Genomic DNA, 15,018 nt, shown 5'->3' on the forward strand with positions numbered 1-15,018 from the left:
GGTGATCTGTCTGGTGATAATAGTGGGGTGGTAAAGTCCCCTACTATTATTGTGTGGCTTTCACTTTCTTCTTTTATGGCTGTTAGCATTTGCCTTATATATTGATACTGAGGTGCTCCTGTGTTAGGGGCATATGTATTTACAATTGTTATGTTTTCTTGGATTGATCCCTTGATCATTATATAATGTCCTTCTTTGTGTCTTATAATCAAGTCTTCATTTTAAAGTCTATTTTGTCTGTTATAACTATTGCTACTCCAGCTTTCTTTTGATTTCCATTAGCATGGAATACCCTTTTCCATCCCTTCACTTTCAGCCTGTATGTGTCCCTTTATCTGAAGTGGGTCTCTTGAAGACAGCATATATAGGGATCTTGTTATTTGTATCCAGCCAGTCTGTGTCTTTTGATTGGAGCATTTAATCCATATACATTTAAGGTAGTTATCAGTGTGTATGTTCTTATTGCAGTTTCATTCTTTCAGATTTGATTTTGCAGGTCTTTTTACTTCCCTTCCTGTTTTGGTCTCTTCTTTTTGATTTGATGAACATCTTTAGCATTTTGTTTCAATTGCCTTTTCCTTTGTGTGTGTGCATCTATTGTAGATACTTGGTTTATGATAAGCATGAGGTTTTGGTATAGCAGTCTGTATATGTACAAGATTGGTTTAAGTTGCTGATCTCTTTATTTCCAATGTGTTTCCAACATCCTGCATTTTTACTCTACTTTTCTTACAATTGCTGGTTTTGATACCATATTTGTGTATGGATGACTTCCTACATTTATTATTTGATTGCATTTATCAGTGAGCTTTCCCATTTGTAATTTTCTAGTTTGTAGTTACGGGTTTTCTTTTCCACCTCGACAAGTTCTGATAACATTTGTTATAAAGCTGATTCGATGCTGCTGAATTCTCTTAGCTTTTGCGTGTCCATAAAGCTTTTCATTTGAGTGCCTTGCTGGGTATTCTTGGTTGTAGGTTTTTTCATGACTTTAAATATCATGTGCCACATACTTCTGGTCTGCAATTGCCACTGAAAAATCAGCTGACAACCTTATGGGGATTCTTTATGTATTTGTCTTTCTTTTCTTGCTTTTAACGCTTTGTTTTTCTGTCAGTTTGATTAATATGTGTCATGGCATGTTCCTCCTTGGATTTATTCAGTATGGGACTCTGCACTACCTGGACTTGAGTATTTCTTTTTCCATGTTAGGGAAGTTTTCAGTTAGCATCTCTTCATGTATTTTCTCCAGCTCTTTTTCTCTCCTTCCTGAACCCCTGTAATATGAATGTTGCTTTGCTTAATGTTGTCCCAGAGGTCTTTTATACTGTCCTCATTTCTCTTCATTCTTTTTTTTTTTTTTTTTTTGGTGGTATTCTTTTGTGTTGGAATATAATTGCTTTATGTTGCTAGTTTCTGCTGTACAATGAAATGGATTAGCTCTATATATACATACATCCCCTTCCTCTTGGACCGCCCTCCCACCCACCCCCTCTAGGTCATCACAGAGCACCAAGTGAGCTCCCTGTGCTACCCAGCATTCTCACTAGCTAGCTCTTTTACACACAGTAGTGTATATGTGTCAATACTAATCTCCCAACTTGTCCCACCCTCTCCTTCCACCATGTCCACATGTCCATACTGTTCTTTCAAATAGGTTCATCGGAACCAATTTTTAAAAATTGCACATATAAGCATTAATATATTTTCCTCTTACTTCACTCTGTATGACAGACTCTAGGTCCATCCACATCTCTACAAATAACCCAACTTCATTCTTTTTTAGAACTAATATTCCATAATATGTGCCACAATCTCTTTATGCATTCCTTTGTTGATGGACATCCAGGTTGCTTCCATGTCCTGGCTATTGAAAATAGTGCTGCAGTGAACCTTGGGGTACATACAGCTTTTTCAGTTATGGTTTTCCTCAGGGGTAAATGCCCAGTTGTGGGATTGTGCTGTCCATATGGTAGTTTTATCCCTAGTTTTTTAAAGGAATCTCCACAGTGGCTGTTATCAGTTTGCATTCCCCTGAAGGCTGCAAGAGGGCTCTCTTTTCTCCACGTTCTCTCCAGCATTTGTTTGTAGATTTTTTGATGATGGCTGTTCTGACTGGTGTGAGCTGATATACTTCACTACAGTTTTGATGTGCATCTAATACATGAGAAGATGCTCGATATTGCTCATTGTTTATTAGCCATCTGTATGTCTTCTTTGTTTAGGTCTTTTGCCCACTTCTTGACTGGGTTATTTTTCTGATACTGAGTTGCATGAGCTGCTTTGTATATTTTAGAGATTAATCCTTTGTCAGTTATTTGATTTGCTATTATTTTCTCCCATTCTGAGGGTTGTCTTTTCACCTTGTTTATAGTTTCCTTTGGTTGTGCAAAAGCTGTGTTTAATTAGGTCCCACTTGTTTATTTTTATTTTCATTACTATAGGAGGTATCATACATAGATGACCATAGGTGCATGGGTTTATCTCTGGGCTTTCTGCACTGTTCAGTTTGTCTGTATTTGCTTTTGTACCAGTACCATTCCTATATACAAACAACAAAAGAAAAGGAAGAGAAATTAAGGAAAGCATCTCATTTACCACTGCAACAAAAAGAACAAAATACCCAGGAATAAATCTACATGGGGTCACCAAGAGTCGGATACCACTGAGCAACTGAAAAAACAAAAGGAGGCAAAAGACCTGTATGCAGAAAACTTTTAAGACACTGATGAAAGAAGTCAAAGGCAAATGCGTATACCACCCAAAGCAATCTACAGATTCAATGCTATTCCTATCAAATTACCAACGGCCTTTTTCACAGAACTAGAACAGAACATTTTACAATTTGTATGGAAACACAAAAGACCCCAAATAGCCAAAGCAATCTTGAGAAGGAAAATGAGAGCTGAAGGAAATCAGGCTCCTGACTTGATACTGTACTACAAAGCTATAGTAATCAAGGCAGTATGGTACTGGCACAAAAGCAATTATAGATGCAAACTGTACCTTAATTTACTTTATCTCCCCCAAGTATAGTAGCATCAGAAAATGTCCGTGTTATGTTTTTGGGAAACTGTAAGGGAGGAGACAAATTACATACCAGTTGGCCCTCAGGAATATGAATAAACACCCATGTAGACTTGTCCTCTGCCAGGCTGCAGGGAATCCCCCCCCCACCCCCACCCCAACAAGGCCCAGCGCGGCAGCAGGTGTGACGGCCGGTCTACAGGATTTACACCAGGCTGTGAGGCTGCAGGGCACTAGAGACAGTGGGCAAACAGACCAAACAAGCACCTTATTTTAAAAAGCTTTATTCTGCAGATTTAGAAATTGAGAGTTTTTAATAACTGTAAAAGAAATCCAGTCACACCTAATGATTAACAGAATGTAGTGGTGTATTATCTAAACAGAAATCGTGCTGATGTGCCATAATAAATTGTCTATTAGTAAAAAAATACACTTTAGGGCACAGCATCGTATCACAAATTACAGTAGGGATACTTTGCAAGAATTTATTCAAACTAGAGAATTCTGAATAACTGTGTCTTCTGAATGCAGCACTTAAAAATGTAACAACTCTGTGCATTCTTTTTTCTTAAAAAATGACCTTGTGTGTGTCATAGAAATGCTGCTTTATTGCTGCAGAAGTCAAAGTTCAAGGCTCAAGAGGTACAGGAGAGAATACAAAGGTAGCCTTAAGAAACTTGGTTTTGTTTTATGTATAAAAAAGGTAAAGTTTATAAAAGTTAATTTACAAACCAAGAACAAAGTGGTATGCACGCATTATGTACAAGCATCCTTAAAACGTCAAAATTTATCAAATGCATTGCCAAGAGAAAAACAACCACTGCCTCTTGCCAAAAATAAAAAAAAGAAAAAACATCACCCAAAATCACACCATTATTTTCTTCTGGGTGACCACACATTTCTGAAACCACCAAATCCACAATTTACTCCATCTTTTTCATGATACAGTATCTAGATGCGCACAAAGCCATAAAACTTAGTGATACACAGACAGAATGAGCTAACAATTAAAAACATGAGGGTAAGGCATTCCTGCTGGTCAGTATGTCTGTGGTGATATGGTTAATTTATGGATCCAGAAGAGGCCACGGAACCAGTCTCATGCTTTGGTGTCCTTCCCTAAGAAAAGTGAGTTTTCGTATACAGTAAGTCATTGTCTTCACTTGACCCGCACCCCGCCCCCCCCACCAACACACCACAAATTCCCCTTGCTGTACATTTCTGTTAAATCCACTACACTGGTTATATATTTGAGGTGCATTTTAAAAATGTGTGCATATTACTTCATGCATAATAAAATAAATGTGTGTGCAGGCCAGGGCCATAGTAAAGTCTGAAACAGTGTACTTTGGAAAGACTAGAACTCAAATGCACCCCATTTACTGGCTGGTATTTTAACGGAAATCAATGTTAAGTTAAGCAGTGACCATATAAAAGTACAAAAGTCATTACAAAGCATCGCATCTCTAAGCCTCCAGCCCACACCAGCCCCAAATGGGCAGTGGGCAGCATGTTTGCAGGCACGCACACTCAGCCTCCCCCATCCAAACACAGCGCGTAAGACTAACACACTGCAGGATCAACTCCAGGAAAAGGTACTACTTGATAGAGTGGTTCCATTTAGATTTAGTAAGTTTAACCCAGTTTCACATTATTTAATCAAGTTCGTGTATTTTAAGGATTAAAAGTGGTCAATAAGGACAGAAACACAGTTTGCTCCAACAAGATAATTTGGATCTCCAGGAAGACACTTGTTTTGCCAGGTTTTAGGATCACCTACAAGAGAAAAAAAAAGTCCACGTCATTTCTGGTTCTTAAATTGCTTGCAATCATGGGGCAAATAAAACATTTAGACACAATTTCCCTCTATTCCTTTAGCATACCACACTTGCACCAAAGCTCTTAGTGCTTTTTATTTCATTGCAGACCCAGTGGAATTGAATGACCCAAAAGCTGTTGCAGATTTCTGTTCGTTAAGTTCATGCCTTTTAAAAAATAAATACAAGTCAGGGTGATTACATGCCTGGGACAGTTCCAGTTTGTCCAAGTCCAAACACTCATTAAAAGTACTCTTCTTTCACTTTCAAAAGTCTGGACTAATTGTATGATCACTCCATTTGAGCTGAGTATAAGAACACATTTCTCACACTTGACACACCAAATGAAATCCTCAATTTGGTTCTAAAAGACTCTCTTCTCTGGGAATTCTGGGGTGGTCCAAGTGGTTGAGACTCTGCTCTTACTGCAAGAAGTATGGATTCCATCCCTGGTCAGAGAACTAGATCCCACAGGGAACACCCCCACCCCCCTCCACACACCCCACCAAAAGACCCTCTCTTTCCCTCTACCCAAAATAAAAAAAGTGAGATTGGGCCAGAGATTCTCAGCCCGCTCTGGCTGTACAGGAAAATCATCATGAAGCTTCCAAAGTCAGTGAGCTGTGTGAGACTGAAGCCAGGCCTGGGCCCTTCATCAGGTGACTTGACATTCACAGTTGCAGCTAAGCAGCCCTGGCAGTGGACTCAGCATGAAGGCTTGGGATGGCTTGTTGTCTCCTGTGTCCATGGTAGTGTTGGTGTTAATCACTCAAGTTGTGTCCGACACAACTTGTGACCCCATGGACTGTAGCCCACTGTCTATGGGATTCTCTAGGCAAGAATACTGGAGTGGGTTGCCATTCCCTTCTCCAGGGGATCTTCCTGACACAGGGATCGAACCTGTGTCTCTTACGTTGCAGGCAGATTCTTTAGTCTAAACCACCAGGGAAGCCTACAGTAAGTCACTGTCAAAGTTGCTGCCTGCATAGCAACAGTTATTCACCAAGGGCAGTTGTACACCCAGGGGATGGTGTCCAGAGGCGATTTTGGGGTCCCAGCTGGCCTCTAGAAGCCAGGGAGACTCTCAAACACCCCACAGAACCTTCAGACAGTAGGCTGTCCATTACCTCAGCAATGTCATGGATCACATGAGTTCAGAGGAGTTCAATTCAAAGATACATGTAGGTTTATGTAATACTGCAGACAACAAATTGTTCAGGCACTGAGATAAGGTTTTCCTCAGAGTTGTTGTAACTATCTTTAGGTTCAAAATTCTTTTCAGTATGCTCGTTTTTCTTGGATTAAGTCAGTAGCTATCAAAATCTACCCTTGACTTTTTAAAAAAGAAATTTATAGCAGAAAAGCATTCCAAAGTCACACAGAATTACATGGAAGCCCATTTCTCTTCCAGGTTTAAGTATTCAAATTTAACACAGGAAAAAGTTGTTTCAATCTAAAAAAATAACGTGTTTTATGGCACAAGGAGAACTATTTGAAGCATACTGATTTTCACTTACAGTTAGGCCTCTCAACGTTTTTTGGATTCAAGGACAGTCACAGCCCATACTGAGACCTGACTTGCAGGATATACATTTTAAGTGTAACTTTATTATTAATGTCAATTCACTATCTCAAACTAGGCTAATACAATGTTCTCGGTGGAGGCCCTGAAGAAACAGCTTTAATATTTACTACGTAAAAATAAACTTTTCCCAGAAAATGGGGAACTTGTGAATATATGTAGTATTTTATGTTAGATAGTATTAAAATATGCTCTTTACACCATAAAACTTTTACTCATACTGTACCAAATTAAAAGTGCATAATGGATCATCTGATTTATCAAAAATTCAGAAGGACTTTTAAATTGTAAAGTGATCTATACCAAAACTATAGAAAGTTCTAACTGACTTAGTCACCCAAGGAAGTGAGAAATGTGAAAATGCAATGGAAGCCTTGAAATTCATGATCTTGACAGCAAAAAGCCATTTTAAGATAGTGTATTACAGAAGTATTTAGGGTTTTACATGGAAAAACCATGGCCAAGTATGATCACAGTGGAAGGTCTTTTATCTCTTAAGTTTCTCTCGTGTATGTGTATACAAACACACACTCTACAAAGTAATATATATACACTTTGTACATTGAGAAATTAAAGAATAGTAACCAAAAACAAGTTATTACATAAATTAAGTCATTTTTATAAGAAGATGAAAATCCCTATGTATGCAGGACAGTATCAATTCTCCCACCACATCTTAGAAATTTTGACAGATAATTTTGTTGACCATCATGAAACTGTCCACTTTTGGCCAAACCATCCATGTTAAGAGGCAGAGGCTTCCCCACCTTGCCTTTCTCATTTATGACAGATGCGCCACAAGGAAACTCCACAACACTGGTGATGCCTACAAGGCCAGAGGAATGGAGGGCGATTGGCTCATGATCAGTGTGGGTAGCGCCATCAGCCCAGGCTCAATCAACGACAGCACCCGAAGCCCCAAAGGACAGAGAGAAGACAGCGTACCCGACGAGGAGTCGGATGATTTTAGAGCAAAAGACCAACCGTCAGGAGTCATGGACGCACAGTGTGGTAGGCGCAGCTCCACGGGCTTCAGGAACTTGAGGCCATGGGGCCCACACATCACTAGGGGGCTCAGCAAGGTCTCTCCTGGGGGAGGGGAGAGCAGGGAGAAGAGGTTAGACAGCCACTCCTTCTGGACACAGTCTTCTCACCCTTCTCCTAACCACAGGCCTTAAAGCCAAAAGGAGGTTAGTTCTCTGAGAGGCGCTGACCAAGAGAAACGTAACAGACTCCAGATGTAATTTAACATTTCCCAGTAGCCACGTTATAAAGTAAAAAGAAACAGGTGATGTCAATTTTAGTATTTTATATAACATAATATATCCAAACATAATATATCCAAAACATTATTTCCAAAAGTGAGCAATTTACTACATCTCTGGAACATCTAGCCCATCTCAGTTAAAGCAGCCATGTGTCAGGTGCTGAAGAGCAGCACGCTGCTGGTGGCCGCAGGGTCCTGATGGTATGAGACACACGTAAACGTTTTATGGAGGTCACTTGTACCTTATGTTTTTAATGTTGTATCTGCTACAGAGTTAAGTGAGTGAAAATGATCTATTTAAGCAAACAAGCAAACAATGCTAAAATACTAGAGTTGTAACACGGTTCATTCTTGTGTCATCCTGACTGACCCAGGAAGACTGTGAAAAAACTAAGGCAGAAGCTGCGCCAGCCACTGGGGATGCAGCCTCTCTGTGCGGGGTCTGGGGGTGACGAGGGCTGATCCAACAGCTTTACCTGCACTAGCAGGCAGCTGCTCTGAGCGAGGCCTCTGGAGTGGGTGTTACCTGTTACCTAATCCATCTCTAGAGCTGCCAAGGGTAAGGGACTCACAGATGAATCTGGGGAAGGGCAGCCAGGACTGGCTGGCAGGCCCCTCCCCAGCAGAAGGAACCTGACAGCAGCCAGATATCCTGTCTCGCAGCCCGATATGCCTGCAAGAGCATGCAGGCTGCTTGAGGTGCGCACCCACCCTTCTCTTTGTCCAAAGGCGGCAGGATGCTGTTGTCGCGGCAGACCTTGAAGTAGATCTCCTGTTCCACCCCCTCGGGAATGGCTCCCTGGGGGATGATGATGCTGACACCAGTCTCAATGGAGCTCAGCACCCCACCATTGCTGTTGAACACGCCACGGGCAGTAGCCACCACTGTATGACCGTCTTCATCTTCATCCTCCTCCACGGCTGAGGGACTGAGTTCAGAAACAAATGAAGTACATTGCTAGTGACACAGAGAAGCTCCCAGGGCTGTGCTAATCGAGCATATTTCTCCACATCATTAAGTTACTTTAGTAAGTGAAATTTCAGTGACAGATCCTACTCACTGGGGTAACTAAGCATACACCTCCCAGACAAGTTTTGCAACCAGAACACACACAGCCTGATACACTGCTCACCCAACATCTTACAAACTGATGGCACATCATGCTTTGATAGCTTGTTTTTTCCTTCTTAGTGATATGTATGGCAACAGTGGCATCTTAGACATAACAGAATATACATTCACTGGCCCTCCTTTCTCTCCACTGCGGACTTCTGGTGTGCACACATTTCCCTTCCCACCCAGAGCACAGACATCCAGCTCCATGAAGTCATGAGGACCCTGGTGCAGGCAGACACTTGGAGAGGGGCCAGCCCGTTTGCGTGGTCACACAAGGCAAAGAGGATGCGGTACCAATTCTCCTTCAAAAGTGGGGACTTTGGGAATCTCCCAGAGTTAGGTTCTGAGCCAGGACTAAAGGTGAGCAGCAAGACAGGTGGATAAAATGAAGCTAAGTGTGAGGGCCTGCAGCCTCACTCCTAAGCGGCCAGAGGCAGGGGTGGGCCTGCTCCTTCAGGACCCTGACTGTCCCTCTGCTCCAGGGGCAGCCTGCAGGCGGCCCTGACTGTCCCTCTGTATCAGCAGCTGAGGGAGGTTGTCACAGTGCAGACAAGGGAGGGGTTCAGGGAGCCGGCCCCAGGCAGGCGGGCTTCTTCTCATCTGCTCACCATCTGACCACAGCTGTTAACAAAGCGTCTTTTTACCGTTGCTGCAAATGAACAGTGGGTAAGGAAACAAACTCTTTCTGAGACACTCTCCAAGTGTGCCTCCCCAGCTGGAGGTCAGAGGTCAGACAGGGGCCATGTCATGTTGAATGAGCTGCAGTGTCCCTCAACCTGGTTTTTCACACAGCAGGTACAGTGAGTGAGGATGGCTGAGCCACATGAGCAGCGGCTTCCGGACGGCACTAACATCATCTCTGCATCTCTGCAGAATCCCTGCTATGGCAGTGGCTCTAGCATTTGGCATGGCGCCACTCACCATCTAGTCTGAGCTGAGATCATCAGGCAAGTACCCCAACTACACCTGACTCACATGAGGCCGATCACCAGGCCGGGCAAAGACAAGACTCTTACCTCACGGGCACTGCTCTCGGCCCTGTGCTAACACTGTTTACTTGGTATTTCAGCTTGTTGTCTGTGTGGACAGAGAAGGTCTCCACACCACTGTCAAACTCAGGAGGCTGCGCAGACTTCAGGAGGGTTTTTGGAGAAGCGGGAGCTTTGGAGGACAGGTCAGGTTTGTGTGTGGTTTCATTCGGCAGGAGATTGTGGTTGAATTTAGGACTTTCAAACTTGCGTTCGAATGGCCGTGCAGAGCTTGTGTATGGTTTTGGTGTGAATCGATTGTATGCTGGCGTGACCATTTTCTGCGTCTGTTCGACCCCATTAGCTGGAGCTTTCTCTGGGAAACTCTTTTGGGGGTAAAAGGCAGACTGGACGGCATCCTCTCGGGGGGCTGGTCTGTAAGCTGCTGGCTTATTCTGAGATGGAGGTGGGTCCGGTTTGGACACTAATGAGTTCTGAAAATCCAACGACATAGCATTACCTAAAAAAACATGCAGAGAAGTACTTCAAAAACTTCTGAAAAAAATTTAATCTGTAAAAATACTGACTATATAAAGTCAACTATACTTCAATAAGAAAAAGTAAAAAGTATATTCAGTGGGGTGAATAAAAACAGAATTAGAAATCCATCTCTCACTGACTATAATGGTTGGCGAGATGGAAAAGATGTTACAACAGGCCAAGCATAAATCCACCTGAATGAACAATTTGCTCATCAAAGTATCAACAAGTAATGTTCTGTGGAGACTATGGTATCTGTGATTCTAAACTTGGTCTCTAGGAATAAATCTTGAAACAATTATCATCCAACAGAAAACAGAAACCAAAATGCCTTTCCTTCCTGAAACAAGCTTCAACACCACCACCTGGTTGTCTCTCCCACTGTAACTGGTCCTGGCATCGAGTCAGTGCCTGGGGCTGGTTGCCAGTCTGAGGACCACATGACCCTGGTGGCCGTGTGTGATCCTTGAGGGAGCAGGAGAAAGCATGGTGTGATAGCTGGGACAGCGCTGATGCACCTGGAGCTGCGGCTGTGCCTCCGGAGACTGGCATCGGAGGAACCCCACTCCAGTGTCCATAACAAATCAGAAGCAGAATGACAAATGTGTCTATGTTAAATCGGCACTACAAAACTCACCATAATTAAAGTCAAAAAAGAAAAGTCAGATTGGGAGAAGCTACTTATAACATGCATAATTGATAAAAATTAGGAGAAAAAAACCTGTATGTTCATAAGCAGGAATCAACCAATAGGAAAACAGGCAAAAAACTGAACAGGCAAAAATACAAGTGAAAACCAGACTAAACCAGTAATCATAGCAACACCACTATTAATTAGGAAAATTAAAAACCAAAACAATACGATTTCACATCCTCTGAATTTGTGAAATATTGAAAGTGTGGTGGTACCAACTCCTGGCAAAGATGTGCACTAACAAGAGTTTCCATGTACAGATCTTCTTCAATTCCCCTCGGAGTGTTACAGCAGCATGGTGAGTATCTCATGTGATTTACTGAATAATGTCCTGAGAGTAAAAAACAAACTGGCTGTCTGAGTGCAGGACAGCTGTAAGGGTGTCAGTTGTTCACCCCTGTGATGGGGGTCTGACTGGGGCTCTGCTCACTGCCCCTGCTCAGCATCACAAGGGATTGTACTACTCACTAACCTGGGAAAAGACTGAAATTTAAAGTACAGTTTCTACTGCATGTGTTTTGCTTTTGCACTGCAGTAAAGTGAAAGCGTCATTAAGTCAGGAACCTTCTGTACAGCTGGTGGCAGTGTAAAATAACACCAACTGCATTCTATGAAATAATTAATATCAGTGTTTTGACACACTCTTCCAGGAATGAGAGTAAGAGGAAACCTCTCCCAGCTCTCAAGAGACCAGCACAACTTTGATACCAAAACCAGACAAGGACAAGAAAATTATAAACCCCAATTTCTTGTGAGCATAGTAATATAACTTATCACAGAACAGAATAAAGGAAATAAATCATAGGATCCTCTACAGGAGGATCCTGCATTTGGCCTTCTGTAGCCTCGGATGTGCAGCCCAAGCGGGGGGTAGGCGCTGTGTTGCACCAGTCCCACCAAGGGACTTGTGCATCCATGGATTTCATTCAGTGTGCACGCAAAGTGGGGGTGTCCTGCGGATACCAAGGACAACTGCACATAAAGTCAGTTGATAGAATGTTTTCAGCAAACTAGAAGGGACATTCTAAACATAATCAAGGGCACCCAGAGAAGTCACACACTGCCCATATGCTCTCCCAAAGTGGGAGCTGGAGCAACAGAGGTGTGCTACTATCGCTTCTAGTCACACTGCACTGCACGTCCCAGACATTGCAGAGAGGCAAAAAAAACAGCAAAAAAACAAAACAAAAAGGCATATTTGGAGAGTAAAAAGTTAAACTTTGTCTGTAGACATGACAGTGTGTAAAGAATACAGTAACATCAAATCACAGCCCTGGGAGTAGACTCCTCTGACTACAGAGCAGCACCATCTGCAGCAGTGGGATGTGAGCAGGAGACGTGAGCTGTGTGTGTCCTGTGAAGGCACCAGAGGGGGTGGGGGTGGGGCTACAGGCCCTCCCAGGGTGTCTGGGCTGTGGGCTGGAAAGATGATGGCATGATGGCTCAGAAGAGGTGCACTTGCTGAGACGCAGGAGAAAGCTGAAGGAAGCAGGAAGGTGGGGGAGGAGGTGCCTTGGGCGAGGGTCAGCATGGGTGAGGGAGACAGTTTACTGATCACAGGTGTGGAGCACAAGACACAGGCAGACACGCAGGGACAGCCCCAAGACGGCCCTGCTAAGACACCTTGTGTGAGGAGGGATGTCACCGTGATTTTTATAAACCACCCTTCATTTAGTTTTGGACATACTGATAAAGCTCCACGGACAGAAATTGAGCTGTGTTAGGCAGAATAAAATCTATCTAGCTAAAAGGCAACAGTCATGAAAAAGATGTACTTTTAACAAAATCCTTATTTTTCACTGTCCTAAGCCCATAGGTTTCAAGTATGTCTGTCTTACATGTACCCACTTTTACTTAGAAAGTATGAGGCCAACTGTAGCCTCGTAAGTCTGACTGTAACCGCCGTCTGCCCACTCCTGAGCCATCTACCTTCACCGTGTGGCCCCTTGGTGTGTGCCTGGAGGCCGAGAGCTGTGTTGGGGCTGGGGTGAGCACCCTGGCTGTACTGAGTGGGCAGCGGCGGAGGGGGGGGCGTCGCCTGCAGCGGGTCATAGCGCTTCTCCCCGAACGACCTGTCCACAGCTTCAGCCTCAGCAGCCTTCCCCCTGTGAAAAAGTGAGGACACATCAACACCTTGAAGATGGATGCACATTACCAAAGAACTTCCCATTCTTCTAGGCATCCCTAAGTTGTTTGCCTTCAATTGAGAATTTCATAATTTATCCCCCACGAGTATGGGTACTCAACCAAAATACACAAACTAAGTTAAGCTGTCATCAGTACCAGAGATGTGAAGACACTACAGATACAGTAAGAATATTAGTAAGACATCCAGAAGATGGCGCCAAAAGGCAGATGAAATTTCGGGTACACTCATAACATTGAAGATGGTTGTTCACAAAAAATTTTAATGGTTGGTAAGTTTAACAAAGTCTTGGCAGTATTTTGAAGAAACATTTATTGGCTTAAATCCTCCTCAGATTCCCATCTGCTTTTGCGTCTAAAGCACTAGCTGGGCACCAGAGGATGAGGCAGGAGTTAGCAGGCGTTTTTGCTAATGGCTGGGCAGGAAATGTTTCGGTTTCTTGGGCCACACAGTTTCTGTCACAGCTCTTCAAACTCTGCCCCAAAGCAGCCAAAAGCAGCGTTTAAGGGACAGGACTCTGCTGTGTTCAGTAACATGGACACTGTGGACTTTAAATCTGCCCTTGATTTACCAGATCCATTCTCTGTTTAGCAATTCCTTGAGGAGCAAACATTGCTTGATTTTAAGACTCATTTAAACCAAACTCTGCCATGTATGCTGCTTTTTTCCCAGATTGCCAACTGTTCACATGGGAACTCATTAAATTCACAAAGAAGAATCTTTACAACAGGACCCAGAATTGCAGTGCTGCCACCTGAGCGCTGCAGAGTCCTGCTGCCCCTGCTTTACGCACACACACAGTAGCACAGAACTTGGAATGCTCACAGTTTCTGGTCGCAGTCCAGTCACATGGTCACCTCAAAAAACTACACCCTTAGGATGAAGGGAAGTCTGCCACGTGTGCACTCCAACGGGCCCGCATGGCATAGCTCACACTAGTGTCTTACATGGATGCTCCTGGACCAGCAGTCAGAGCCAGTCTAAGAGCCAAGAAATTTAGGTGACAGCAAAGCCAGCACAAGAGCAAAGTCAAAGAAAACTGTCAATCTAAGTTTGCCACAAACAGAACTATTTTTCTGCCTCATGTTATGTTAATGTCTCAACTTGGCTACACTGAACCAGTCCTAGTAGTTAATAGTCCTAGTTACTGAACCAAACACCACTACTGCAGGTGTCCCAAAAGACTATCTAGATGGAAGCTTTTTAAAAGGACATTAACAACCTCTCTGAGCTCAGACATGGCTCCAAATTTCCCTTTCCTGCTGACTTAGGACTTGCTTACCACCACTGTGTAAACGACTTCCTTGTAACACATCCACGTCTATCTTCATTATTGTGAGTCTGTTCTGCTCAGGTATGGGCCCACCTGTGCCTGCGTGGGATTACACTCCATTCTCAGAACCAAGTTCGCCACCAGTCAGGACTCAACCAGAGGCAGAACCAAACCACACACAACATAGGAACCCCCCAGGGGCACAGGTGAGCTTGTAGTTTGTAACCCAGCAAAATCCACAAAAAAGAAAAGCAACCAGAGGCCCAGTAGACAAGCAAACAGAAGGGTGCAGCACAGAACAGGAAGATGATGGGCAGGACCTCGGAGCTCAGTCCCCATGCTGCTCCCTTCACAGCACCCCACGTTGACAACTGGACTAGAAGTCACTAAGTCCCGTCGAGCTGAAACAATGATAGAAGGCAAGTTTGTTCTTGCCTTGGGAAAAAACCAAACAACTCTTCGGTATCTTCTCTCAAACAATGTCACTCCCTAGCATAGCCTGCTTTTATATTTTGAGAACAAAAACCAAGAAGAATGATGAGATGCAGCACTGAGTGTGCCAGATGGGAAGGAGGGACTGCAAGGTC

At 43.4% G+C, this 15,018-nt stretch overlaps 1 protein-coding gene across 8 annotated transcripts in view; it reads right to left on the reverse strand.

The window, feature by feature from the left end:
* Window positions 1-3,295: 3,295 nt before the first annotated feature.
* The window catches only part of TJP1 (tight junction protein 1), a 260,221-nt gene continuing 248,498 nt past the window's right edge, over window positions 3,296-15,018 (reverse strand). For 4 of the 8 annotated variants that reach the window (XM_043922065.1, XM_043922068.1, XM_043922072.1 and 1 more), the window contains 5 exons: window positions 12,942-13,117; window positions 9,827-10,298; window positions 8,405-8,622; window positions 7,372-7,515; window positions 3,296-4,803 (listed from right to left, as the gene is read on the reverse strand). In XM_043922065.1, the coding sequence (XP_043778000.1) occupies window positions 4,709-4,803; window positions 7,372-7,515; window positions 8,405-8,622; window positions 9,827-10,298; window positions 12,942-13,117 (1,105 nt within the window). In that variant the 3' untranslated portion in view covers window positions 3,296-4,708. Of the gene's footprint in view, window positions 4,804-7,371; window positions 7,516-8,404; window positions 8,623-9,826; window positions 10,299-12,941; window positions 13,118-15,018 lie in introns of those variants that run through there. The other 4 variants (XM_043922067.1, XM_043922071.1, XM_043922066.1 and 1 more) reach the window with 3 other exon arrangements.

Source organism: Cervus elaphus, chromosome 13, assembly GCF_910594005.1.
Source record: "Cervus elaphus chromosome 13, mCerEla1.1, whole genome shotgun sequence".
NCBI classification, from domain to species: domain Eukaryota; kingdom Metazoa; phylum Chordata; class Mammalia; order Artiodactyla; family Cervidae; genus Cervus; species Cervus elaphus.